The following is a 27307-nucleotide window of genomic DNA, read 5'->3' on the forward strand; positions in this document are numbered from 1 at the left end:
GCACTGTCGGCGCCATTAGACACTTGACGCGATGTTTCCGTACGCCGTGTTGGATCACCGAAACCTCGACACAGCACACAAAGCAAACACCACCGTGCCGACACCAGTCGCACAAACGAAAAACGTAGCCTGCTCGCAGCGTCGTGCGCGAAGAAACAAATCAGCTGCTGGATTGTCTTGACATGGCTTACTAAGCTGAAACCGGAACTGCTGTAGAGCCACTCTATCGAACCAGGCAGAAATGATGATGATGAGCGGGGATTTCCAGTACAGTCGAACCCGGCTATATCGAACTCGCCAAAAAACGCCTATCAGTTCGATATAGAGCATAATTCGATATAAGCCTGCTAAATAATTGGATGTCATGAAAGCACATACCATTTATAAAATCACTTTATTGATGAAACTAGCTTAGTTTCGCACGAAATAGTCCTGCATTTTCTTCTGCTTGGGCAATTTAGCTGCGTGTGAGGCACGCACTTTTCCACTTTGTTTAAGGAGTCGGAGCAGCTGAGGCCGCAACATTCCGCATTCGCGCAGAAGCACCGGACTAGTGCGAGCGCACCAATCACTTCGGAGGATGTGGGCCAAAGACGGTCGCTGCTTTCCTCGTCGTGCCCATTTTGGCTTGTGCTCGGCACGATGTCGGCAATGTAGTCTTCGTTTTCGGGCTCTCCCGTGGTCGCGACACCATCATTTGCGCTCACCAACTCGTTCACCGTTGATTCGTCAACAGCTTCCGGAAATTCTGACAGCTCGCTTCAAACTTCGGCAACAACGGCAACGGCTTCGTCGCATTAATCAGAATTTACAGTCATCACCGAGCACGCGGAAGTCGGTACGGCTGAAGCTATTTTGGATGAACCACTCGTACACGGCCGTGCGTACGCGTCGGGGGCCACGGGCACTACGGGCACCGGGTCGCGAGTTAGGCCGCTTTAGCCCTAATTTCCCCCTTCAAGATCGTGCCGAGAGTGCACCTCGGAATCTTGTACGTTGCGGGGACATCCGACTTGTCACCGCGTTCGACCCGATTTATGATTTCGAGCTTCACGACGAAAGGCGAATTCTGCCGCTACATCACGGCAACACTGCGGGAGAAGGCGCACACAATGAACCAGATAAGCAGCGAGACAACTCGCACTTTCGCCATCTTGCACGACGAGGGCACAAGAGCCTCTGATTGGCTGTCTGAGCAAGCGCTGCGGGCGGGCGGGCCAGGATCATTTTTTGTGGGGGGTGTCGGCGGCTCCGAGGTAGCGCGGTCACGTAGGGAGAGCGGTTGGATGGAGCCGCGCCGCCGGTTTTTCCCCCTCACCGCGAGGGAAAGCCAACTTCCGGGGGCACTTTCCGCCACTTGACGTTCGATATATCGGGAGTCGCTACTAGTTTTGTTCGATGTAAGCGTAATTTTTGCTATATATACTCATTGTAACTATACCGTGTCCAGAAATTGTTCGATATATGGAATGATTCGATGTAACCGGGTTCGATATAGTCGGGTTCGACTGTAGCGCCACTTCGTGGGGCAGCAAGGAGGCTCTGTTCAAAACAAAAATGGCGTTCAGCAAGTCGAACTATGCGCCGGTCATAGTCGGTGCATGATGCTCTCGATCGAGTTGGCTCAAGGAGTGTCCGCAAAATCAGGCGAGAGGTTGCAACGTGTCCGAACTTTCGGCAGTTGTTATACATTATAGTCTATGGGGGGAATGGCGGTGCCGCGAAGCTGACCGAATAATCAGGCATGTCCGAATTTTTGGAGTCCGGAAAATCGGTCGGTGACTGTATGTGCGTGCACCTGGCATTTCCTGTCACAGTGTGAGCATCGATATACCTAATACGCGTACTGACAGGCCTTCGGAGCGTTTTCGAATGTGCCTGTGGCAGTTTGAGCCCTTAAGGGCAGTAAATGACATGCATTTATTTTTTCCAACTGGCCGATTTTTCAAACGTTTTCATGGCCCCTAGGGAGTGCGAAAAATCGGACGTGGGCTGTGCAACTGACCAAGAAGATGCTTCAAATGGTCTGTGGGACGAACAAATGGTGGAAGGAGGGCAAGAACAGAAAGGACCTACGCATTGAGGAATGAACGGAAAAGGAAGCGTGCTGCTTGCTGTTTTGAAGGAGCTTTAGCTTCAACAACAGTCTTGGCTGATGCTGAGATGCAGGTGTGCCTCATCCAAGCGAAAATAAACTCTTTAAAGCAGTGAAACACAACACTGAGGCGTCGTGCACGGGCTGAGAGTATGTCAGGACAGTCGAGGTTGACTTACGAGCTGTTGAGAGAGAATCTCAATTGTGGCAAAGTTGGGGTCTCATACCACTGAGCTTGCTATCAGTTGATAGAAATAGTTCATATTCGAAAATATTTGCTTCTTTGTGCATCTCCTTTTTATTCGTATTTGAGAATGTCCGACTCGATTTGCAATTTTTTTCAGACATTTTATTTGCTGTGCATTTTACTAACTTCCTTCTATTCTCTTTTTGAATAACATAAACACTACTGCTTAGTATTCAAATTGGACTAAGTCATTTTTAAAAAAAAATTTTTTCATATGCTGCTTACTAGAGAGTGACGGCATCGGGCAGTATGGTTTCAGCCCGTCTTGCCAGAAAACATAGTTCTACGTCACTCAGGGAATTTTGCAAAGGCACTCAGGAAAAACCTGGAAAACTCAGGGAATTTGGAAATGTCAACTTGGTAGACACCCTGTACTTGCAGAGTCTTTTGCTATATGGAAGACACAATAAAACAGTATGTGTCACCTTTAGTGATTGGCCTGGATGGAAGAGTTGTATTCATGATTGATCACTTTCAAGGATGTTTTTTCTTATGCTCAATGTAATATCTGGCACAATGCCTCATTTAAATTATGGGGGCAATTCATGCAAGGAATGTGTGACGGTGAACTAATGGAAGAGTTGTCATTCCTTTTATTGTGGCAGCTTCCACATGTTTAGCTGGTCATTATACACCAAAAGTAATAATTTTGTGAGTTATTTATTGAGAATACAGCCACAGAGCGCTCCGGTGGGAAATGAAAATATTATTGTTTGTCTGGCATGTTTTGGAGTGCAATGAAATTCTGGTGTTGATGGATTTTGTGTTCCAATAACCTGATAACTTTTGCAAGTAGCCATGTGTTCTTTGCATGGTTGCAATGGAAGATTTCGTCAAATATTTAAGAACCCTTTCTGTACGTTAGAAAAGAACAAAAACCATACATTTCCTAGAAACTTGCCAGGTATGCACCATGCAGTAGTAGTAGTACGGGAGACTTCCATTAATTTTACTCCAGGTAATTAGGTTTTTTGGTTAATTCGACCTTGACCTAAGGTCCTGGTCAGCACCCATGCATTCCTATAGGCCCAAGCTTTCATTATTTCGATCCAAAAATTGGCCTTCGTCGGATAATTGGAACTTTGCCAGTCAGCATGCATGCACATGGCCTCTACAGTGACCATAATAGTGACCTTATTACTGGCAGTGTCCATCTTGGCAGAGTTTATGCAACAGTGAATATGTTCAACGCACATCGTCTCCTGTCAAAAATGCCTATTTTTGACCTGCCCTAGAAGGATTTTCAAGCAATTACGGTAGCTCACAATGTCCGATAAGGCATTTGCCTGATGCGCGAAAGGGGTGGGTGTCTCTTGCGACACTAGATATTCTCAAAAGTAAACGCGACGTACCTGAAAGGAAAGTTGAGTTAATATGGACATCGGCTTACTCTGGGCTGGAGTCATTGGAGTATGCAATTTCATCAAGGCGATCCCCCCACCTCTTAACTGCCCCGCTACCCTACCCCATCCCTCATCCACCCTTACCGAGCGATGGGAGACCTTGCTAACCAGCACCGCCCTGGAAGACCAGCTTGTCCTGATCTCCAGGGGCCAGGCGGCTAGGGAAGCACATGGGTCCCGTGAAGAGGGAACCACGTCCATCGACGGCGTCTAAGATGATGTCAAGCTCGGCTCAATAAAGTTGTTTCTCTCTCTCTCTCCCCCACCCCCCCTCCTGCCCCCCAAGAAGTTAAGCCAATAAACCACATCATTGGTGTTCGTATGCCTCACTGCATAACACCGTTGCACTGCGGCAAAGCCGACTTTAAAGACAGTGCGGCGAAGCTGACTTAGTAGAAAATTAACATTTTTCTTGCTAAACATTAGATTCAGATTAGATATATACTTTGCTTAGTAGCTTTAATGTTATCTCTACGTTAGTTTTCTACTTCGTACGCACAGAAAGCAGGCACATATTTGATTTTGGGGCATGTTAGAATCGGGCAAATACTGTCAAATCAACATTTCTTATGCTCTTGTTTAATTTAATCCACCAGATAAGTAGATCAATTTTGTTGGTCCCATCAGGGTCGAATTAATGGAAGTCAACTGTGATTGGTTTGTTTTGATAAAATGAAGAAAAGGAAAGTGAGGAAAAATTACTTTTAGCTGCACTGTAACTGTATAGCTGCATCTGCTGATACCTAACAAATGTAAATGTTCAGGCAGTCCATAAAAAAAGAGGACTACAAATAATGCCACTGATGATAATGATGAGTTCTAATGGTATCTCCTATCTGCATAGTGAGAAATATTCACGTAGCCTGTGCAATCTACTTACATACTACCACATGATGATCTAGCCTTCTGCCTGTCCGCCTTACTTCATGAAGTTACCTATGCCTGGGAAAATTCTGCACCCATCTCTTTCATGCCCTTTTTTGTCCACCGATACTCTAAACGCTTGCTTTTTTGACTGCTGACCAGTCCTCTGGTAATGCCAAGCGCTCACCTCTAGTGTAAAAAATTGCAGCTAAGAGCAAGCTGGCAGATATACTCTTCAACTATATTGGCGCAAATTCTGGTGACCAACTATATTCATCAGCAGTAGAGGGACGGTTAAAGCGCTGGAGAAAAATTTAACATGTCATCGGAGGAGCATAGTCTTTCAGTGATTTTCCTATAAAGTTCAACTAGGTTTTGTCGAGTTGAAGAGGGCTAAACTTCACCTATTCACTGCCACCCTCCTCCTCTCTTTGATGCCTCACTGGGACTGATGGTCAGGGGTACGTCAGGGTGGCGCGCTCTCGCGTACGAGCAATCACCCACTGGCAATGCTTCCTCCTCCAGTCAGTCGACGTCACCTGGGAAAGCGAAGTCATCGTTATCAGAAGAGGAAATGGGCTCTGGCACAGGGAGGCATGCGCAATCACTCGTGTCATTGTGTGAGTTTCTCCGTGATGCATAGAGCACTGATTTTTGTGCTCGTTGAAATTGCGATCGTGTGTGCTACTCCTTGCATGTTTTGCTTGCCATGTTTTAAAGCTCATTCTCGGAACTCTGGCATATTTATATTGACGACACTTTTCTTTTATCTCGCTAGGTTACTGATGCCAAACCATGAATGTCATGTAATATGCCTCTGACCTCCTTGCCCAGGGAGCTTGATATTGTAACACAGTGCAGTCTGATCATAGCAATATTCAGGATTTTGTGATTAGCATAATTGGCTATCGTCAGATCTGGACTGACCATAGAAGCTGCAGTTCAGGTATGCCTTTTCACTCGTGCAAGGGCAGTGCTCTTTTTTTCTCAATACTATCTTGGTAAAGGTCAGCATCAAAGGAGTGTGTAATGAATATTCACTCTAATGGAAGACCTTTATTTCTCCCACCTCTGTGCTAGGGTCACACAGTCCCTGACACAGAGGACGGCAGTTGGGATGTCTTCAGTGTGCAGGAAATGTTCAGCTGTACAATTTAGTCCAGCTGAGTACTATGTATTAGTGCTTCATTCTTACGCTTGATTGTCGAATTTGAATGATGGCTTGTGAGAGGTAGTAGGTCAAAGTAAGCAATCAGGTTCAATTGCATCTAGGAGTTGGCTCGAACTGTGAGATTCAAACTTATCAGGATACCAATGCACTGCCACTGCATCAGATATTTTGTGCATTGCACCTCAGGTGTCAAGGAACCGGTGTGGCCATCCGGTTCGAGGCAATTCTCTCAAGCGGCCCACGAATGCAGCTCGTGTGAAAGACGAGTCCTTGGCTAAGCGTTTCAAAGAGGTTCCTGCTGACACTGGTAAGGAAGCTTCTTTTAACGGAAATAGCATTCATGGGCTTTTGACTTGCTTGTATTATCTGTCATCCATTGTAACATTTTTATCACATATGGTTTCAGACTGGTATAGCCATTAGATGATTATTGGGTGTGGTAGGGAATTGCCAATAAGTATGAATAATGGTAGTCTGTGAAAGTTGGATTCACTAGAAAACAAGTGCTTCCATTTCATGCTAGCACCTATGCTTGCAGCTGGCCAGGTCAACCTATATTTTAGCCAATGTCAAGAAACTGTTGCTGTTGTCTACACCAAACCTGCATTGGACGACCATAGTTACAGGTGGTATGTTGTCCCCACATTATGCTTGTGATGCCTAGTTGAACACACGGCAAACCATCTCCTCGTCACCTGAGTGACAGAAGTTTTTGATAACAAACTATGCATAAAAGTAAAGCGAGAACCATATTGCTTCTTAACACATTGAGTGTAAGTTTGCTAGCTTATTGGTTTCGCTTAGTCTGGCTTTTCTCAGCGTTTGGTCATGACCAGCGATTAGGGGTTACTAGATTGACTAAACCAAGTAACGCAAGCCAGCTGTAGCCAGCGCTAAAGCCCCTGCATCTACGCGCCACCGCCGCTTTCTTAAAGGGACACTAAAGGTTACCAGAAACTCAAGTTAAAGTGGTAGAGCAATGTTCTAGAACGTCTAAGGCGTCAATATAATCGCGAACAGAGCTTTAGTAACCGAGAAATTGAGGTAAATGCATGACACGATTTGAGACCCCCCAGCGACATTCCGGTACTAGCCCAATGACGAAAGGTCTCCTCATAATTTGTGTTACTAATACTCAACTACTCGTATTAAAAATATCATTTCATTCGATTATAAGCCGGAAAAAATGCTACTTGTCTACGTCTATTCGATTCTAGGAAAAAACATTTTGACGTTACCCTTCAGTAATATGGGTGTTCGAAAGGTTTCGTTTTCGCTCGACTCTGCGCCGCGCACGCTTTGGAGTTTCAGTAGTTTCGTTATCGCGTCGTGCTGTGAGGGTTCTGCTCGCGAAACTTTCATTTGGAACAAGCAGCGAGAATGCCACGTCCATGTGATGTCGTGGGAAGCCCTCGTTGCTTTCCCGCTCCGGAGAGCCGGTGTCGAGGCCGCCGTCGTAGTACGCAACGACGCCGGCAGTGCGAGCCCTCAGAAGCAGGTCGCGCTCGTCGGTGCTCAAATCGCTGAAGTTGAGCCCACCATCGCGAGCCAATCTGTCGGTGTCAGGGTCCATTGCGACGAGCGTCGAAGTTAGCGTCATAGAATGAAGTACCAGCTTATGGGCGTCTTGCGCTGGAGTGTGAGGTATAGTAGCGGCGCCTGGTGGCGGTGCGGGAAACGACATCTGGGTCGTGCCAGCTTGGGTCGTATGAGCCCTGGCTGTGGCGAAGCACGTTTCTAGGCCGAGTTTTGCGTCGATTCGCACATTTTTATGCCCTGTTGCGAGTGCGAAAAGGCTCGTCGCTTCTCATAGACCACGCCGACCACGCTGCGAGCTCGCTGCAGCCTATAGTTTAACGAAAACGGACTCTCCGTGTGCCGTGGGACGTAACGTGGGACGTAATTCGTTTCTCCTTCCGCTAGCCACCATACTCCCGCTTTCGCTCTGCTGTCGGCTCTGTCTTGGCTCTGTTTCTGGCCGCGCGTTCGCATTTTGCGCAGAAAAGCCGTAGCGCCGTCTGCGGACGCCGTTCTACTCACCGATGGCGCAACGTCACTATGAGACCATGATGTCAGTTCTCCTCGATCGGAGGGCGGGCGATTTGAACTGCGCTAGAGGTACGCGGACGCTTCAGAACGCATTTTCTCTTAAAATAAGTCTCTCCTTGGCACGAAACAAGCGTTTCGAGGTTTCTGGGATGGTATTTCAACAGTCCACGTTGACTTAATAGTAACCTTTAGTGTCCCTTTAAGTAGCGACAACCTTTGTTGTGCGCCGCCTTTTCCCCTCACACGAAATCCGGTTCCGGTATTTCCGGTTCCGGCATTTCCGGTTGTAAAATTTCCGGTTCCGGCATTTCCGCTTCCTGGAGTTGCGCTGCGGGAATTTCTGCTTTGACTGCTGTTAGACGATGGTGAGACGGCCGCGCGTGCTTAGCAGAGCTGTGGCAGTCACCTTAAGACGAATGCAAAGGGGACAAGCTGTTGTATTCCGCTGAAGTAGTAGTTCGCGGTCGCTGTTGTCCAAATGCACGAAAAACGGCAGTGGTCTCCAAGCGCCCAGGCGCTACATTCCACTGTACGTTGTCGCTCGTGCCACAACCCATCGCAGGTTGACGCGAAGCAGCGAACACGAGCAGATCGCTGGTTACAGTAGGCGGTGGTTCTTGGATGGAATTGCATTCACAGTTTCAACCGCAGCTCGTGCAATTAAAGCCTCTCCAGCTGCGCGAAAGTAAACAACGCTAAAAAACAAAGCGTCACTTCCACTCGGAACAGGAAGCTGCAGGTACGTAAGTTCCGCTTGACGCCGGAAGCTAAGGGGGTGAGTGGGAGAGGAGCTTGGAGGAGGAGGGCAGGTTGGCGGTACTTAACCTGGTCGGCGGAAACGTGTATGGAGGGGCTTTAGCCAGCGCATCCTTCCACTACTTTTGTTGTTTGAGGCACTGCCAACATATAAAAAAATGCTGTTCTTATTTGATGGATGACCTTATTGCACAGCTGAAGTCTAAAATTAAACTGAACAATGCACTCACTGTAAGGCTTCCGAAATATTTGTCATCGTTATACTTTTCATTTGTAGTGTGGGTGGCATTGCCATTAAGCTTTTTCAATACAGTCAACTTCCATCTATTCGAACCTGGTGGTAACAACAGAATTGATTGAATTATCTGGCATTTTTTTAAACAAGATGCAGAAAAGGCATCGGAACATACCGCTGAATAATTTGTCCGTGTTTGCCCATGTACCAATATGCCCTGAATTCAAATGAGCGTCTGATTTCTGTGTATCCAAAGTAGAAAACTAACAAAGAGATGACATTAAAGCTCCTAACCAAAGTGGAAATTTAATGCGCACCCAATTTTTAGTTAGACAAATAGGCAAGGCAATATGTGTTGCACAGTGGCGGCCAGTTTCCTGAAGTCAGCTTTGCTGCATGATTTTTATAGTCAGCTTCGCCGCAATACATTCGTGATATGCGGCAAAGTATACAAATGCCTTGAACGTGATTCTTGGTTCAATTTTCCTGAAAATGAAATAAAATAAATGAATAAATAAAAAGGGCTCAAATTAGAATTGGGCAGATACCGTAATCACACATTGTGAGCTACTGTTATTACTTTAATATCTTCCTAGAGCAGTCCAAAAATAGGCATTTTCGACGAGTAATTTTTTAATGTGTGTTCGATGCATTTACTGTCCCCTAAGCTAAGCTTTGCTGAGGCAGATGCTGCCAGTAAATAGGTCACTTTTGTGGTCACCATAGGGGTGAGGAGTGTGCATGCTTACTGGTCAACTTCAAGTTATCCTGCAAAGGCCAATTTTAGGATGGAAATAACGAATGCTTGGACTTATTGAAATGCATGGGTGCTGACCAGCACTTTTGGTCTCAAATTAACTGAAAAAAATCTAACTTGAGCTGATTTGATGGAAACCTACTGTTGTCAGTTTGTATTGCTGTGCCATGCTTTGCGCATGGCTACGGGCACATGGCAAGAGTGCCTTGGAGACAACTAATGGGATATCAATCTTGCCCCTCTCTCTCTACTTTGTTAACAGCTCTCAGCCCGGTGCCACAGGAGAGGTTAGAAGTCGAGCCTGCTGATGCTACCCAGCTTACATTACACCGGATGTCACAGGACGAATCTGAGAGGGTCAACCAAGAAGCAGAGTTGACTGTTGATGTGGTTGAGGATCCTTGCCGTCTCAGCTTGCCAACACTGGAAGAAGTGGTGCAGGAAGAAAGTCCCTCTCTATGTCTTGAGTCTCAGGAACCATCACTTCAGGTAACCTCGTTTTTCCTTCGCTACTTCTTACCCCAGTGGTGGCCCAACTGCGCCATTTGCGCCAATTTGCTACAATTCGACTTGCCTGCTCCTGGCTGCGCCCGCTCAAGTTCCATTTGTGCCAATTGCATAAAAATGGGGTATTTTCGCGTTTTCACGGCAATGCAATGTTTTCATAGGGGTTATGCAACAACACTCAACGACTGATTTTCCGGATGCCCGGTTTTTCGGACATGCCCGATAATTCGGACGCCTACGCGGCACCACCATGGTACCCTATAGTCAATTAATTGTGCAAAAGTGTGTTTTTTTTTTCACATTTTCATGGCAATACAATGGTCACTGGGGTGGTATTCCATGTAGCGTCGTTGAAGATTGTAGTGCAGGCTGTCGGTCCTCTGCTGAATCTTGATTCGCAAGTGGGTGAGCTGTCGGGCTTCTTCTGCAGAGATAGGTGGCGATGTCAAGATTCCCCTCGTTGGAGACGCACGGCAGCATGGCATCGAGAGTTGTCGGGTTCCTGCTGTAAAGCAGCTTGAACAGCGTGATCTGTGTTGTTTCTTGCACCGCCGTGTTGTAAGAGAATGTTACGTCCCGTATTTACATGATTGTAAGTCGACTCGAATGTAAGTCGACCCCCCAAATCGCGTGACAGGAAAAAAAAAAGAGAGCATACCCGAAGGTGCATTCGATAACGAAAATTTATTAGTAGCTGACATGGTCACTGGACTACTCGTCTTCACTAGTACTCCCATCGTCATCGTTGCTGTGGTCCCATAGCGCGTCGTGGTCCAGCGCAATTTCGCATTTGGCAAACGACCGCACCACGACATCTTGTGGAACAGCAGCCCACGCCGAATGCACCCAACCACACGCAGCCATCAGGGGGGCTCTTTTAACAGGTCCGGTTGGCGTAATTTCGCGGTCTTCTGCCGCCAGCCGCACGTTGTACTCACGGTGGAGCAGGGCCTTAAAATTAAGGCAAAGGTCCGGGCTTGTTTCATGACATGTCGCACTTCACTAGCGGGGACCGATCACGCATTTCAGCGACGTACGCCGCAAGCTTTGCCTGCAGCTCCGGAAACCATCCAGACTTCGGCACGTGGTAACTTTCTCACTTTCCGTCACAGGTGAAAATTTTGCTTCGCTGCAGTCGCCACTCTCGCACCACCCGTTCAGAAACATCGAAATTGCGGCCCGCTGCGCAGTGATTTGTTTCTTCGGCATAAAGGATGGCAGCCCTCTTGAACGCTGCTGTGAACGAGTGCCGAACGATTACTGGGCCTGGAGCACTCATGACGACTGTGGAAGCATAGAAGTAGCACGTAGCCGGCAGTCAAGTGGAACGTGTCAAGCCAATGCCAATGCCTTTCAACAGAGAAAGAGAAACTCGCGAGCGGTGTCAGCTCTTCCATGAACTGCCGATACTCCCCGCAAGCGCCGCCGTTCTGAGGGTGCTGCTGCAAATGGGAACAGCGGCACTTCCATCAACTATCGATCCCCCTCCCCATGAGTGATGCATGCACTGTAAAACTCTCAAAAATGTTGAAAGACCCTTCCGAAAAGCGAACAAACACGCGGGATAGCGAAAAGATACGGGTGGGGCCATAGAGCAAACATAAAATTGTAACTACGTTGTAGCTCCCGTTGGTCTCGCTTTTTTGGCGGTGCCATGTTTTGGTTTCGATTGTAAGTCGACCCCCCAACTTCAGACTTTCAAATTTAAAAAAAAGTGGTCGACTTACTATCGCGTAAATACGGTATGGCAGGATGGCATCCCAGGTCTTGTGCTTGCTAGCTACATTGCTAGCATGCCAGCGAGTGTCTTATTCAGGTGCTCCATAAGACCATTTGTCTGTGGGTGGTAGGTAGTGGTCCTCTGGTGACTTGTCTGGCTATACTGCAGTATGGCTTGAGTAAGCTCAGCGGTGAAAGCTGTTCCTCTGTCAGCAATGAGGACTTTTGATGCGCCATGTCACAATGTTCTTGACGAAAAATTTGGCTACTTCCGCTGCACTACCTTTGGCAGGGTTTTCGTTTCAGTGTATCTGGTAAGGTGGCCACGACGATCTACTTGTTTCCAGATGTTGATGTTGGAAAGGGTCCCAACAAATCTATCCCGATCTGCTGAAATGGTTGGTAAAGAGGCTCGATCGGCTGTAGTAAACCCGCTGGCCTTGTCGGTGGTGTCTTGTGTCGCTGGCAGTCACGGCATGTCTTGATGTAGTGGGTGATGTTGGTGGTCAGGCACAGCCAATAAATAGTACTTCTCTTGTATTCTTGCAAGCGTACGGGCAAACTCAATCTGCCCGGCTATCTGATCGTGTAGGGCATGCAAGACTTCTGTACGGAGCGCTGCTGGCACGAGAAGGTAGTTTGCCCGGACTGAGGAGAAGTTCTTTTTTACGAGGGCGCCATTGTGCATGCAAAACGATGACAGTCCATGCCGAAATATCCTAGGGACATCTGTCTTGCCTTCTAAGCACTCCAAAAGGCTTTGTAACTCCGGGTCTACATGTTGCTGTTTGGCGAAGTCATCTGCAGTTATTCCTAGGAAGGCGTCATCCAATTTGTCTTGTGGTGGTGGGTTAGTAGGGGTGCGTGATAGGCAGTCAGCTTCAGAATGCTTTCTCCCAGACTTCTGCACCACAGTGATGTCAAGTTCCTGCAGTCTGAGACTCCATCAGGCTAGGTGACCAGAAGGATCCTTTAGGTTTGCCAGCAAACACAAGGCGTGGTGGCCACTTACCACTTTGAATTGCCTGCCGTATATGTAAGGCCAAAGTTTTGTCGTAGCCCAAATGATCACAAGGCACTCATTCTCCATTGTAGTATATATAATTCGCTTCCACTTTTGACAGGTGCCTGCTAGTGTAAGCTATGACACTTTCAATTCCTTCCTTCCTTTGAACTAGCATAGCACCAAGGCCTACGCTACTTGCGTCCATGTGGATTTCCGTCTTCAGTGTCTTCGTCAAAGTGTGAAAGCACCGGTGGTGACTGCAGCCATCGTTTCAGCTCCTCAAATGCATTGTCCTGCCGTGTTTCGCATATAAAGTTGACGTTGGCTTTTGTGAGATGAGTTGAAGGTTTTGCAATTCTAGAAAAGTGTTTTTTAAAGTGCCCGTAATAGGCACACAGGCCAAGGAATCTGTGCACCGCCTTCTTGTCGACGGGCTGTGGGAACTTGGCGATGGCAGTTGTCTTCTGTGAGTCAGGACGGTCTCCAGGCTTGCTGTTGATGTGGCCTAGTAACAGAAGTTCTTTGTAAGCGAAATGGCACTCTTCCGGCTTCAGGGTGAGTCCAGATAACTTGATCGTCTCTAGTACTGTCTGAAGCTGCCTCAGGTGATCTTCGAAATTCGTGGCAGAGACTACAACGTCATCCAAGTAGACGAGACAAGTCTGCCACTTCAATCTTGCCGCGACTGTGTCCACCACGCGCTGGACCGTTGCAGGCACAGAGCAAAGTCCGAATAGCATCGCCTTGAACTTGAAGAGGCCATCTGGCGTGATAAATGTGGTCTCTTGATCCCTTCCTTTCATTGACTTCAATTTGCCAATGACCAGACTTGAGGTCCATCGATGAAAAGTGCTTAGCATTGTAGAGTCGGTCTAATGTGTCGTGTATCTGTGGGAGGGGGTATATTTCCTTCTTGGTGATTTTGTTCACCCAGCGATAATTGACGTAGAAGTGCAGACTTCCATCATTCTTATACACGAAGACCACAGGAGGCGCCGACGGGCTTTTTGACAGCTGGATGTTGTCGTACAGCAATTCATCGACTTGTTGCCTTATAGCTTATCGTTCTCACATCGACACTTGGTAAGGGCTCTGGCGTAGTGGTCAAGTGGATTCTTCGATTATGCAATGCTTTGCAACTGGTGTTTGCCGAATCTTCGATGACGTCGAAAAGCAGTCTATCTTCAGAGGCGACTTTCAAGCTGTTGTTGCTTACTAATAGGGAGGCTTGGATTCATTTGAAAGACTGATTCAGGAACTATGGTCGTCGAGGTAGACGCGACAGAATCCGAGAGGGCAAACGCATTGCTGGTTTCCATAATTTTCTCGAGGTATGCGATCGTCGTGCCCTTGTTGATTTGCATGAACTCCTGGCTGAAGTTGGTCAGCTCACTTTCGCTTTTCCTCCATGCAGTCAAGCAATCCCTCTTTTAATGCAAATTTCATGATCGAGCAGTAGACGTTGATTGCCCTCAATGGCTCCTTCTATGTATACGGGTGTTTCAGTGCCGACGGTAATGACAGTGCTGGAGTGAGGCAGGATGCTCAGTTCATCTTCGAGCACACTCAAGACGTGGTGACTATGAGAGCCCTCCGGCGGTATCGCTTGATCTTCGGACAACGTTCTCTACTCTGACTTAAGGTCGATGACTGTGCCATGTTGGTCCGTGCTGAGAATGACGTCCCATGAGCACTGTTGAAGGATAACAAAGGTGGCAGGGTAGGTCTGGCCATGAATGGCAATTCTTGCCATGCAGATTCCTGCCGGCATTATTCGGTGTCCCCATTGGTCTGAATTTGAGGGCCTTCCCAGGCAGTCCTAACTTTCTTGAACTGGGCACTGATGGATTCACTCATGACGGAGTAGTCAGCTCCTGTGCCCAGTAAAGTGGTGACTGTGTGGCTGTTGAGAAGTACGTCAAGGTCAGTGGGTCCTTGTCTTGTGTTTGTAGTGAGGTCTTGGCGTCAGGTCACGGCTGCGTTATGTTGACCTGTGGCTAGAATGTCGCGTCATCAGGTCTTCTTTTATCAGCGTATTCTTTGCTTCTAGGCTTTGTTGGGAAGGCGGCATTTTGTTGATATGTCATTGTGGTACAGTCGCCGACTGTTTATTCAGACCTCACGGGGACTGCGGAAATGTCTGAATAAACAGATGTCCGAAAAAGCAGATTAAGAAATAAAATTAAATCCTTTATTTCCATGCACTTATTTGGGCTCGGCAGTAGGCTTGAAGAAATCGTGAATGTGCCGTTGCACGCTGTTCCGTTTACGCGCAATCAGATAAGCTTGAATCTCGGAGAGGGTCGTACGGTCACTATAGGCGGCTGAAAGCACATGGTGCGTCATCTTTTGACTCGGAGTCATCGTCCGGCGGTGCAGCAGAAACATGACGAATGATCTCGCCGTCGTCGAGTTCTGTGCATGTCAGTGCAGCAGTGTCAGCACCTGTGAAACTGTCAAATGAGACGGTGTCCAGAATCGCAATGCAACCACTGCGCAGGTCTTGGCAAAACATTTTCCGCGTCAGTAGGGAGCACATCGGAAGGCGACAAATCTTAGGCCTCCCGGCACTCGCTTGCCGGCATTCCCCAGCGCAGTCTGCGTGGGCACTGTCGGCGCCATTAGACACTTGATGCAATGTTTCCGTATGCCGCGTTGGATCACCGGAACGTCAACACAGCACACAAAGCAAACACCACCATGCCGACACTAGTCGCACAAACGAAAAACGTGTCCTACTCGCAGCGTTGTGTGCGAAGAAACAAATCAGCTGCTGGATTGTCTTGACATGGCTTACTAAGCTGAAACCGGAACTGCTGTAGAGCCACTCTATCAAACCAGGCAGAAACGATGATGATGAGCGGGGATTTGCAGTAGCGCCACTTCGTGGGGCAGCAAGGAGGCTCCGTTCAAAACAAAAATGGTGTTCAGCAAGTCGAACCATGCACCGGTCAGAGTCGGTGCATGGTGCTCTCGATCGAGTTGGCTCAAGGAGTGTCCGAAAAATCAGACGAGAGGTTGCAAGGTGTCCGAACTTTCGGCAGTTGTTATACATTATGGTCTATGGGGAGAATGGCGGTGCTGCGAAGCAGACCGAATAATCGAGCATGCCCGAATTTTTGGAGTCTGGGAAATCGGTTGGCGACTGTAGTGTTTTCGGCGTCTTCGGCGGTGGCGGAGGATCTTTGTCAGTTCGACGAACCGCAACCGCACCTCCATTGGTTGCCACTCTTAGTTTTCTGGATATGGGCTGACGTACCAGCCTCGGGCTGAGCCAGTGTACGGTTGGCGCTGTGGCGACAGGTAGCAGCCTGGTGACAGTGAACGGGACGGTCGTCAAGGGCTCCACTGAGTGGCAGCGAGGTAATCGGCAATATTGAGAGGCATTTCACCTTGCTGCGGGCTTGGCGCATTAACGGCGAACCCTCGCAGTCCCATCTCTTGGTATGGACATTGGTGGTAAACATGACCCGCTTCTCCACAGTGGTAGCAGAGCGGGCGGTGGTCAGGAGCGCTCTAGACATCTGTCTTCCTTGGGTAGTTGCTCTAGGCGACGGGTGGGTGAGCTGGCGGCTGCAGCGATGGACGATGGTACGGCGGCGTTACCGGGCCCTGGCACGGGCGTGGAGGGTGAGGGGGAGGGTGTTGGACGATGTCAGCAATAGATGCTACTTGAGGCTGCGTTGAACGGAATATCTTCCGAAGTTCTTCACGCACAACTTGTCTGGTTGTCTCTCGCCAGTCGTTGGAGCCGAGGGCTTGAACTTCTCTAGAGTCTGGCATTGAGCGGCGATTGAATTTCGTGGTGCGCAGTTCTAATGTAATCTCAATCGTCGTGGCTTCTGACAGAAATTCTGTTACGGTCATGGGCGGGTTACGCATCAGTCCGGCGAAGAGTTCTTGCTTTACCTCACGCATGAGGATCCGAATTTTCTTCTCCTCAGGCATATCAGGGTCGGCGTGGTGGAACAGGCGCGTCATCTCCACAGTGAAGATCGTGAAAGTCTGCAGGAAGCCGTTGTGGAACAGGTCCCATGTCGTCAGGATCAATTCCCGGTTCACAAACCACACCCTCGTGGCGTCTTCTAAGACGAAGTACACATGCCACAGCTTGTCGTTGGGAGTTCCAGTTATTGAATGCAGTGACGTTTTCGTATGTTTCCAGCTAGTTTTCCAGGTCTTCAAAGAATTATCCGTGGAAGGTTGATGGCTCCCTGGGCTGTTGTATCACAGTGAGGGATGCTGGGGCTGCCATTGGGGTTGTAGAGTTGACCACAGTCTGGGTCGTCTTGAATAGAAGTCCATGCTCCAGGGGCAGGTTTTGCAGCCTGCGGCTTGCTCGATGGTCCGGGGTCAAGTTGATGCAGTCTTCGGGTTGCGGGCTTGGATTGTGGGTTTGCAGGGGCGTCCCATACACGAATGCACAAACACTTCCACCAGTTGTCACATAGCAGTGACAGTGATGAAAACGGCAAGACTGTCAGTGATGAAACTAGCGTTTTATTGGACAAACCCGTGACCTCAAAACAGGCTACACTCAAAGAACAACGATAGCGGCGAACACAGTCTGTGATCGTCGCAAATTTGATTTGCCAGTCGAGCATGTCTGCTTTTATACCTGAGTTATCAAAGTTTTCAGTGGAATCGCTGGTGCCCGCCTGTGTTCCCGAAAGCACTACACAATTAGTGTCGCGTATACAATCGGATTACACAACCTTCGGTGACAACAATGCATAGAACAATCGATAATATTCCAGTAGGTTCCAATCATGCAGCCGCCTCTTGTGCTGAGCGTTAGCTCTTATTTGTTTGTGGGTGATATTCAGTCCTTGAGAAAGGGATAAATAAGTATGCGTGTCAATAATATGCACATGCGTGTTGTGTTGTGTTTAATGGGGCATCAGCAACTCGGGCTATCATGTGCCAAACACAAGGTAAAATTTCTTTTAAAAAGTTGGGTCACCTCAGTGACGATCCTTGCCTGGGCAAGGACTCCGAGGAACCCCAACAAACTAAAGACCTCAGTCTTCTCAAATATGAGAAGGTGGGTGAGGTGTATCGTAATATGAAGTTGTGGGTAGGATCATTTATAGTTTTTCAAGGATACCTGCTTCTCTTAAAAAGCTAATAACTTGTGATATCGACAAGTGCATCTTTGCCTAAAATCAATGCTGGGTGAAAGGGAATATGTTCATTATAAAACGAAGTAAAGCATTTTTTTCTCAGTGTTTCTAGTTGCACGCATGATAAGATGTGGTTTACAGTAAGTTCATTTCCGCATTTTTCACAGCCAGGCTTGTCTTGTTTTGTCAGAAGGAAGTTGTGTATAAGGTGCGTGTGCCCGATGCGAAGGTGACATAAAATGACTTCAATGAAGCGTTCTTGGAGTGAGGACTACTTTCATTCTGTTATGAACGGTTTTACTGTTTATATGCACATGCATTTATTAGCAAGTTGGGTTAATTTCTTATGTTGGAACATTGACATTGCATTGTGCTAAAAAACTAGACTAGTAAGCCGTTATACTAAAACATTGTGTATTTGGCTCATGCTCACTTGGAAAATTTAGTAATTCCCAGCAGCTGCCCTCGACAGCCTGTGCCTTATAATACTGCACCAAATGCCCATAAGTTCGGGAGTACTTTGCCAGTTGTCACTCATCGCACTTGCTGCCAAGCAGTAGGCTCAGACTTCAGGGTGGCACTGATAAAAGAAAGTGCTATCCCGTGCCCCTTGCTACCGAGAGGCTTGCTTTCTCACGCAGTTTAGGCATTTAGTGGCTAAGCGTGCTTCACAGGTGAAATCTTGCTAGCAGCACAAAATCATCACAAAATTAGCACAACGTCACACCAATATTCTTAGATTACATAGAAACAAATGCTAAGAACCGTGTTTGCTCATGCACAACCAGCAATATATTCTATTTGATTTGAATATTCGTATCAAACCAAATATTAGAACATCTTTGAACATCTATTTTTCATATCAAATAAGAATATTAAAAATATAATATTCAACGATATTTGAATATTTGCACGCCCGTGCAAGACACCCTCCCGTGGTATTGTCCTGACATTGTCTTGTGACGAGTGCACTGTCGTTCCTGGTGGCCTTCGCCTTTTTGCTGTTTGTAGACTGAAAGTGCCGATGTCTATCGAAACAACACGTAAAGTTAGTGGAACTATAAAAAAAATAGATTAGTACAGTTCAACTAAATTTTTCAGAATTCCATGAGAATAACCTTGTGCACTTATAGTTTTCCTATATTAACGAAATTTGGCATACATACTCTTCAAGATTGGTTGAATGCTGATATCTACTTGAAATTGCAATATCTCTGAGCTGCAGTTGCGAAAGTACAAGGTTATATTTTATGGAATTGTAAAAAAAAAAAATGTGGTAAAGTGTCATAAGTTTTTTTTGCATACTTCCAGTAATTGTACATGCTGTTTGGATAGACATCACCACTTTGAAATCCGCAATGAGCTGAATAATTCAAGCTACAGCATGATGATTTTTGTAAAAATTTTATACGCAAGAAAATGCCCGCGAAGGTCACTATATATTGTTGTGTAAAAAAGCTACAGCAGCTACACAACAACTAATGACATATTTAAAATTTGCATAATAAACTCCTTGAATGGCAGTATTTTCATACCTCTAGAGCAAATAATTATGAGAAAAAAAAGTTGTTTCCAGGAGCATCTCCCTTTAAGTCAAATTGAAAGAATAAAGCTCCTCATGTGCTTGCATTGCTTGTGCTGCCAAAGGGCATTGTTAGTGTAGCTTTTGCTGTCTGCCATAGTAGCTGCTGGAACTACAATGACATAGTTCCTTCCCAATGGCAAGAAATTCAGTTCGGGCTGGAATAATGACAGATAAAGCAAGAGAATCGTGCATTCCCACCTCTTTTATTTCTCTGGCCTTGTCTTTGGCGATTCACAGTTTGTAATATAATAATTTATGATCACCAAGTTAGATGAACAAACACATTGCACGGGGAATATTTACTTTATGTATCATAAATGCACCCTTCCTTAAAACTCATTGCTACATTCACCATTCACAAAGCTATCAGTAGTCTGCAGGGCCAGTTTCAAGCGTAGCACTTGTCTAAATTGCAGCCATGCCAAGAGCAGCCACTTGCAGTCTCGGAAAATGTCTCGAGCGCCATGGTGCAGCCGCTGGAGGCACCGGAGTGTGTTATTCCGGAGGCCGACGAGACTACTGTACCTTGCGAGGATGAAGGCAGTGAACCACTGTCAGCAGAGCAGCTGTTGCTTAGGGTGTACGACGACAAGTCTGAGGAGGCATCTCCAGCTCCGGCATCGGAAGGCTATGCCACTCTTGCTGAAGAAGCCGAGGAAGCAGCTGTAGAAGAGGACACCATGGTTGAAACTGAGGTGGAGGCTGAAGATGCTTTGCACGAGGTTTCTGAGCCAATAGGCCCAATCACACTGGCACCGGAGGTGGCGACCGAGATCATTCTGACGACTGATGTTTCGCCTGCGGTGGGCGCTGAGGAAGAAGTGGTCTACCTGTCCTCACCAGTGGACCACAGTACTGTGGTTGTGACTACTGAGGAGGAGGAACCAATGGACAGGGACCTCATGGCAGCGAACAACATGCTGCTGTTGCAGGAGGAAAGGCGAGATGACCATGCTGTCCTGGGCAACATGGTTGGGCACGACAGTGTTCCCGATCAGGTGGCTCTGGAGGTCGTGGCACAAGAGGTAAGGATCTGCTTCACTGCGCTGATGCATTTCGTGTGCACAGAGCGGTTTTGTGCTACAAGCATACGCTTAAATCGGAAAAAAATTGTATTTTGTGTTCTGTTTTAAGTCTGCATTTATTGCGCAGGAATTACCGAATTTTTGGTCCATAAACACCCTGGTGGTACAGTACACTTTTATGCATTTTCTTGGCACATCACATTTTTCCCGTGATCTTGCGTAAAGTGTAGTTTGATTTCTGCTTTGATAAGTTCATGTCTTTTGTGATCAAATACTGGTCGGTCCTTAAAATGCAACTCCGGCAATTTTTTGACCATGTCAAGGTAATAGAGTATTTAGGTTCCCGAGGCCATGTCATGCGTCTGATAGTAGAATTGTTTTGAAAATTTGAAAATAATTTTAAACAAGCTAAACGAAACTGAAACCTGACTAAGCAGCCGAGAGTGAACCTCTTCGTGGGACGTCACGGGTTCTCAACCGGGGAAGGCGCGCGCAAGGCATGCCGGTCTTGCCCACTGGCAGCGAAGAGCAGATGCTCGGCTGAATTGTGACCACGCCGGATCTTCGGGTGACAGTGTCAGCTGAACCAGCTTTTCGGATCTGTCACATATTGACAGGTATGATTCTGATGAATTCGATAGCCCACGAATCGCCGTTTGCATTCAACCCGCCATCACGAGAGCCAGCGCCCATGCGCTACATATCGTGCTGCAACATGAAGACCGAGGGTAGCCCAAACCACTGATTTTATACATGCTGCTGCTGCTATTTTAGGTGTTATACCCCTTCTCAGGGAAACGCTTGGCATGCTCACTGTAAGATGTGGAGCACGACTTTCCGTGTTTGTATCTCACAAAAATGCCGCTGGCAGTCCAAAGCACCAAATGGTGCATTTGTTTACATCGATCAGCAGATGCAGTGACCACTCATCATTCGCTTGAGGTATAATACTAGCCGCTCATCGTTGACATTAAATAATGTCGGAACATATCAAAACAGGCAGATTTTGTGCATGTAAGTACTGTTGCATAACTCTGAATCCCGCTGATATGAGTGACCACGCACTTTCGAAAACAGCGAGAGGGAGACTGAAGTATTGGAGTGTTATGCTGCCTACTTATCATACTTCGTATTCTCTTCATGCACACAATATGTTCCGTAAAGTGGACACTCTGCGTGTGTGATCATTCATTTAGAGAATGCGTAGTTTCCTCACGGAAACGCCGATGCCAGTATAGACACTGTTAGCAGCTGAACAAGGTGGTTGTTTACGGCGCTGTATCGAAAGGGCCTACGCTCGCTGCCCATTTGGGATACGAGGCAAGCAGTGCACCTCGGAAGCTAAATAATGAGTCGGCGTGACAATACATAAAAATACGCCCATCTTCATAGTGGCATTTAATTTGGGGAAGTGCCGATGAGTGCGGCGAGCAGCTTTTCGTCGAGAACGGCAACATGCCGATGTCGATACTGCTCTGTGAGGTCGCTTCTCGCTTCTTGTGTTCACTGTATGAAATGAGGAATGGTTTATTTCAAATCCGCATGGGCAAAGCTGAACCTCAGAAGTAGTTTTTTTCATCCTGATAGGTCAGTCGCTCAGGTCCGCCAGCAGCAAACGCATGAACTACGCAACTTTGACATATAGGCTTAACCTTGGCTGAATGCTATTGGCATCGGCTCAAACTGTGTGCGTGAATGGTGAGGGCTGAAGTTTGTGCAGCCAACAACGCAACTCCACTTGCCAGCCCCCATGACTTGCCCGTCCACAGGGACCGCAAATTCTCATGACAGCAACTTCTCATGCGAAGCACTAGCTCATGATTGTCGACTCCTCTGTGCTCTCATCGCTATCGTCTGCATGATCCCGGCATGCTCTGAGCGGGACTCCCCTGATGTCATGCACAATGTTACCTGTAACTGAGGAGCAGGTAAGGTAGGGTGTTCGAAGCTATTTATTAAATTTATTTCTAAAAAATCTGTGCAACTCTCAAACCTGATTTATTGAGGACATGACGGGAGTGTGCAGAGGAACGTATCCAGCGAATTTCATCGACATCCGTTGACTTTGAAAAATCGCTGGAGTTGCCCTTTAAGGTTGCCTTAGGAAGGGCCTTTTCTGGCCCAATACTGACACTGTTTAAGCCACCAACTTTGTCCACCAATGGGGACCAATTTGGTCATTAGTGGTGCATATCTATCTTTACTGAAAGAAGGATTTCAGCCATTGTTGGTATAAGATGTAGGCCTAAAGATTTGCTAGAATCAGCAGTGAGTATTTTAGTGTGTGATAAGTCTTGTGGTGAGCAGGTAATTTTCTGGTTTAGATTAAGAGGGAGATGTAGAGTTTCAGTATGTAATGCATTGGACAGGTAAACAGTAGAGTGCTGAATGACAAAATAGATTCCAAAAGAAGGGAAAAGGGGGCTAGTGGAGAATTGGACGCTGGGATGGAGGATAGCAGATCATTCACTTATTGGTTTGATATAGTAGATGAAGGTTCCTGAGACCTTTGTCCTGAAGTGAAATTGATTAGTATGATTGCGATGACAAAATTTTAAGTTGCAGTTCAATAGACAGGGTGTTTTTGTTCAGAAACTGAGTATGGAAGGCCTTGTTGTGTATACATCCAGGGGGAACAAAATCAGTATGATTCATTACCCACACAGATTACACTGGCCTGTGTTTGTTCTTTGTGCAGAAAGAAAGAAATAAAGATATTATTGTCTTCCGCAGGAGCCTGCCCTAGAGGCTGTGGCTGAAGTTGTCGAGGTTGAGGAAGTCCCACTCGAGGTGGACATGGTAGGACCTTCACCGCCCCTAGTGTTCCAGGCTCTGGTCAGGCCGAGTTCTCGGAGTGCCACACCTGACCCAGCAATGCTCATCCACAGCGCACAACCACTCGTCGTCGTCACCCGCCCTTCCAGTGCTCCCGTGACTGTGCCCGAGACTGCTCTCCTGAAAACTGCAGCTCGTAAGTCGCTGAGCTGCAGAGACCTGCTGGCCCTTCAGGAGCAGGTGTCGTCGTCATCAGCAACTTCGCAGGCAGCTGTGGCATCACAAGTGTGTGTTTCGATTGAACAGGCAGGTGGTGGCGTCTCACTTGTGCCGATCATGGTGTCTGGAAACGGTCGCCGACGAGGTGAGGGCGGTGCTGGATGTGGTGGAAGTGGTGAAGCCAGTGCGTGCGCGTGCAGTCTGAGGCCCATGGCAGTTTGTCGCAAGTGTGGTGCGTTTTGTCATGACGGATGCATAGGCCCTTCTCACCTGTGCGTCACCTGCCTCATACGGTGACAGATTGCAGCATGCGCTGTTTTGTCAAGGAGAGACTGGTAAATAGCGCCCAAAAGGTTGAAGCACTTATGGCTGCCACTGCCCAAAGGATGAATTGAACAGCAGAACTGGCTCAAAGTGGTGGTGCATGCACTGATCGTGTCTGAAAGCGTGATGCAGCGCAAGTGATGATGTCCCACCGCAGGTCTCCTAACCCTGCCTGTGAATAACAGGATGTCCTTTGTACTTTACTCAGCATGGATTGCATTGTTTTACCAGTGTAACTTGCTGCATTGAGTTTACTTTTGTCAAGTTTTTTTTTTCTTCTGGTGCAGGATGCCTGACGTGTAATATTTATTCAAGCCGAGCTTTGTTTGCACTGTCCAAGCGCAACAAATGACACTTGCAGCTTCCAGAAACAGCATAGTTGCTGCTGCTGTGAAGCTGGTAACGGATGCAAAGAAATGCAAATTGTGTTGGGTGAAGCATTAGCAGCTTCCCTATTATTTCTGTAAGGTGGTCGAGAAGAGTGCCAGGTTCCTCTCCAGGGAAGTGCGGGCAGCTCCGTTTTCAAGGACCCCTGTGGTTGCCAAAGTCTTAATGTTGTTTTCCAGCCTTTCTGTCATCATGCTGGTGTGGTTTCAGAAAAACGCGAGCTTGTAAGAGTGGTAATGAGGTCATGCACCTAGTAGTTAAGGACTGTCTACATTTTGTGCGTAGTCTTTCCCTCAAACCATTGCTGGTGTGTTTGGAAGTGAGAAATGGCGTGATGATAGACCACGTTTCCTTTTCCTTTGAACTTAAGGTGGCTCATTTGTACATGTTACGAAAGTAGCTGGGATGGATGTTGTACGAGAGAATATTTATTTGTCTGGATTCCTGAAGTGTAAATTGGGGTAAGGTGTTCAGGGATGAAACTGACACAAGTGTATGGCAGTTGCTAGGGGAAAGTTCTCATGTGTGCATGTTCAAGACTCATTCAAGTGAAATGTTGCATGAAATGCTTGTTGCATAAAGTTACCTCTAGTATATAAATATATATATATATATACATATATATATTATACATAGTCCAGCTATGCTGGGTCTTCAGTTTGGCTACTTCTGATATACAGGTCTCTTTTCTCATTGTAAATAAATATTTCTGGTTCGCTAAAGCAGCCTCTCTCTTTATTCTGCACTCCTGTGGTTTGTGATGCTTGACTGTGCCCAGCAGGTTTATCCTATTGAGCTAAGGCAAATGTTAGCAATTCAAATAGAATTGATAACTTAGTGTTCTAATAGTATAAGAAATATGCCACTTTTGCAGAGAACAAATCTTCTGTGAGCGGGAAGATAATGTACTGAATGGAATAGAGTAGGGGTGGCCATTCAATTTCCTATTAAACTTACTAGAGGTAACTCTGGCACTAGTTATCATGTTGCTTTTTAGCACAAGAAATTTGAGAAAAAAAAAACAGTGAAAGGCGAAAGGAAACGAAAGAGGAGTGCTACACTTACAACTGTTTATTCCGAAAAAAAAAAAAGGCATCCCATATACACTCAAATATTCGCATGCATTAATGCATAAGACAAGAAAAGGACGTCAGTCAGCCGAAGGCACTGTTATCAATTTTTATATGCTTAACAACCTGAATTCCAAATCGTAAAGCGTAACAGAAGATATTGTTCTTGCTTCTGCCTAGGATCCTGACTTAAAAAATGGTTGCGTTATCACTGCAATAATTGTCAATGGATATGCATGTTACAGAAATTTATTGGCTTCATCTCCTTAGAAAAAATGTTTAGAAAATTTAGGAAGGTAAGGCCTCTGAAGCCACAAGCATGACGATTGGACAAATCCATGTGCTCTAGCCCCTTTTTCCGTAGTAGGTGAACAATCGCAGCACCAGAGCAATGTGCCTCTAGTAATTTTGGGTAAGCAACACTGTGGTGGTGGCCACAAGATCGTATCTGTCTTGTCAACGATAGTTGGGTGCTCATAACAAAAAGCAGCCTGCATCCTAAACTGACAGATTATTAAGGTCAAACACTTTCCCATCCCAAGATTTCCCATTGAATATTGAATTCTTGGATGCTATATAGCTTCTATTAATTAAAGGATTAGTGAAAATTGACAGAGGTCAGATTGGACGAGTCCTGTCTGACCTCCGTGTTTGTGTGTCAAAGTGTACCCATCTTCTGATAGCTATGTTTCACCAACTAAACCAACAGGAAATGCTCCACAGATGCTGAGTCTTCATACTGCTCCTTTGGCACCTGCTCCTTTGCTTCTTCATACTACTCCTTTGTGTGTCTGTGAGACACACTAACTAACTAATGGCAGCTAACTAATGGCAGCAGAGCATGACCTAGCCCTTTGATGCGTTGTGCTGTACCAGCAATCTTGGAGGCCATTAATGATGCGTATAACTTCTCTATTTGCTTAATTAAAGGATGTGCATTAAAGGCCAACTGTAACGAAATTTCACTTTGACTGAATTGCACATACATAAATGCTAAGCACATCCTGTTGTTGGGCATGTCAAAAGGGGTAGCTGGTCCATGCCGTCATCTGAGTCATCCACGCTAAGAACGTTGTTGAAGGGAGGAACATGTTTTAATCGAGAACAAGAAGTACTGGGTTTATTTACAATGTCTACATGAAGAGTGGAGAATGTTACGCCTCGTCAGTCTAGCATGACTGAATTGAAGCACACTGACAAGACGAAAAAGTCCGCTTAAAAGGACTGACAACCAACATTTACGGACCTAGTTTTTTTATGGCGCAATGCAAAGTTCACCTTCGGCAGTGCTTCCATCTGCAATAGTTACTTCCAAAAGCACGTGGGTATTTAGTAAGCAAAATTTTTCTGTTTGAGCAGCCTCTTAAGGTAAGAGTCCCTCCAGCAACGCTGAGAAGTAAGGAGAATGTTGATAGCCCGTCTTGCGAACTGTGAAAGACGCCCATCCTTCTGCTTTCACAGGAGTGAGTGTAACTGTGGTTAACCACCTAAATTTTGACCTTTTCAACCACTTTTGAACATATAAAAAGCTGGTGCAATAAGTTTGTGTTATAAAGGCATTTCTTACGAGGTGTTACACAAAAGAAACGAGACTAAGTGTGTAGCTTGAAAAAAAGAGTGGAGTTGGCAACAACTGTTTTGCTGACGTAATCCCACACAGGTCCTCTATTCATGCCTCCAATTTCGACGGAACCGATCACGCCAGTTGGGAGTGCTGCGTCATTGAGTGAACACGTGCAACTGCATTATGCCGGAAAAATGTCTGATGAAAAAACTGAACAGGGAATCAACATCATGTTTCTTGTGAAACTTATGAAATCAGCCACGGAACATTTCAAATAATAACCGAGGCTTATGGAGATGTAACCTTGTCTCGTGCACTTGTGTTTGAATGGCATAAGCGGTTTTCAGGGGGAAAGGACAGTGTGGAAGATGAACGTGCTGGGTGTCCATGGTCAGCGATTACAGACCAAAACATTGCCAAAGTTCG

At 46.6% G+C, this 27307-nt stretch overlaps 1 protein-coding gene across 2 annotated transcripts in view; it reads left to right on the forward strand.

Moving 5' to 3' along the window:
* Nucleotides 1–24972, forward strand: part of Asx (transcriptional regulator additional sex combs) — a 69301-nt gene extending 44329 nt beyond the window's left edge. For both annotated transcript variants that reach the window (XM_075669746.1, XM_075669747.1), the window contains exons 12-15: nucleotides 5967–6087; nucleotides 9840–10066; nucleotides 19934–20542; nucleotides 23276–24972. In XM_075669746.1, coding sequence (XP_075525861.1) covers nucleotides 5967–6087; nucleotides 9840–10066; nucleotides 19934–20542; nucleotides 23276–23833 — 1515 coding nt within the window. In that variant the 3' untranslated portion in view covers nucleotides 23834–24972. The remainder of the gene's footprint in view (nucleotides 1–5966; nucleotides 6088–9839; nucleotides 10067–19933; nucleotides 20543–23275) is intronic.
* The last annotated feature ends 2335 nt before the right edge of the window (nucleotides 24973–27307 follow it).

The sequence above is a fragment of the Dermacentor variabilis genome, chromosome 9 (genome assembly GCF_050947875.1).
Source record: "Dermacentor variabilis isolate Ectoservices chromosome 9, ASM5094787v1, whole genome shotgun sequence".
NCBI classification, from domain to species: Eukaryota; Metazoa; Arthropoda; class Arachnida; order Ixodida; family Ixodidae; genus Dermacentor; species Dermacentor variabilis.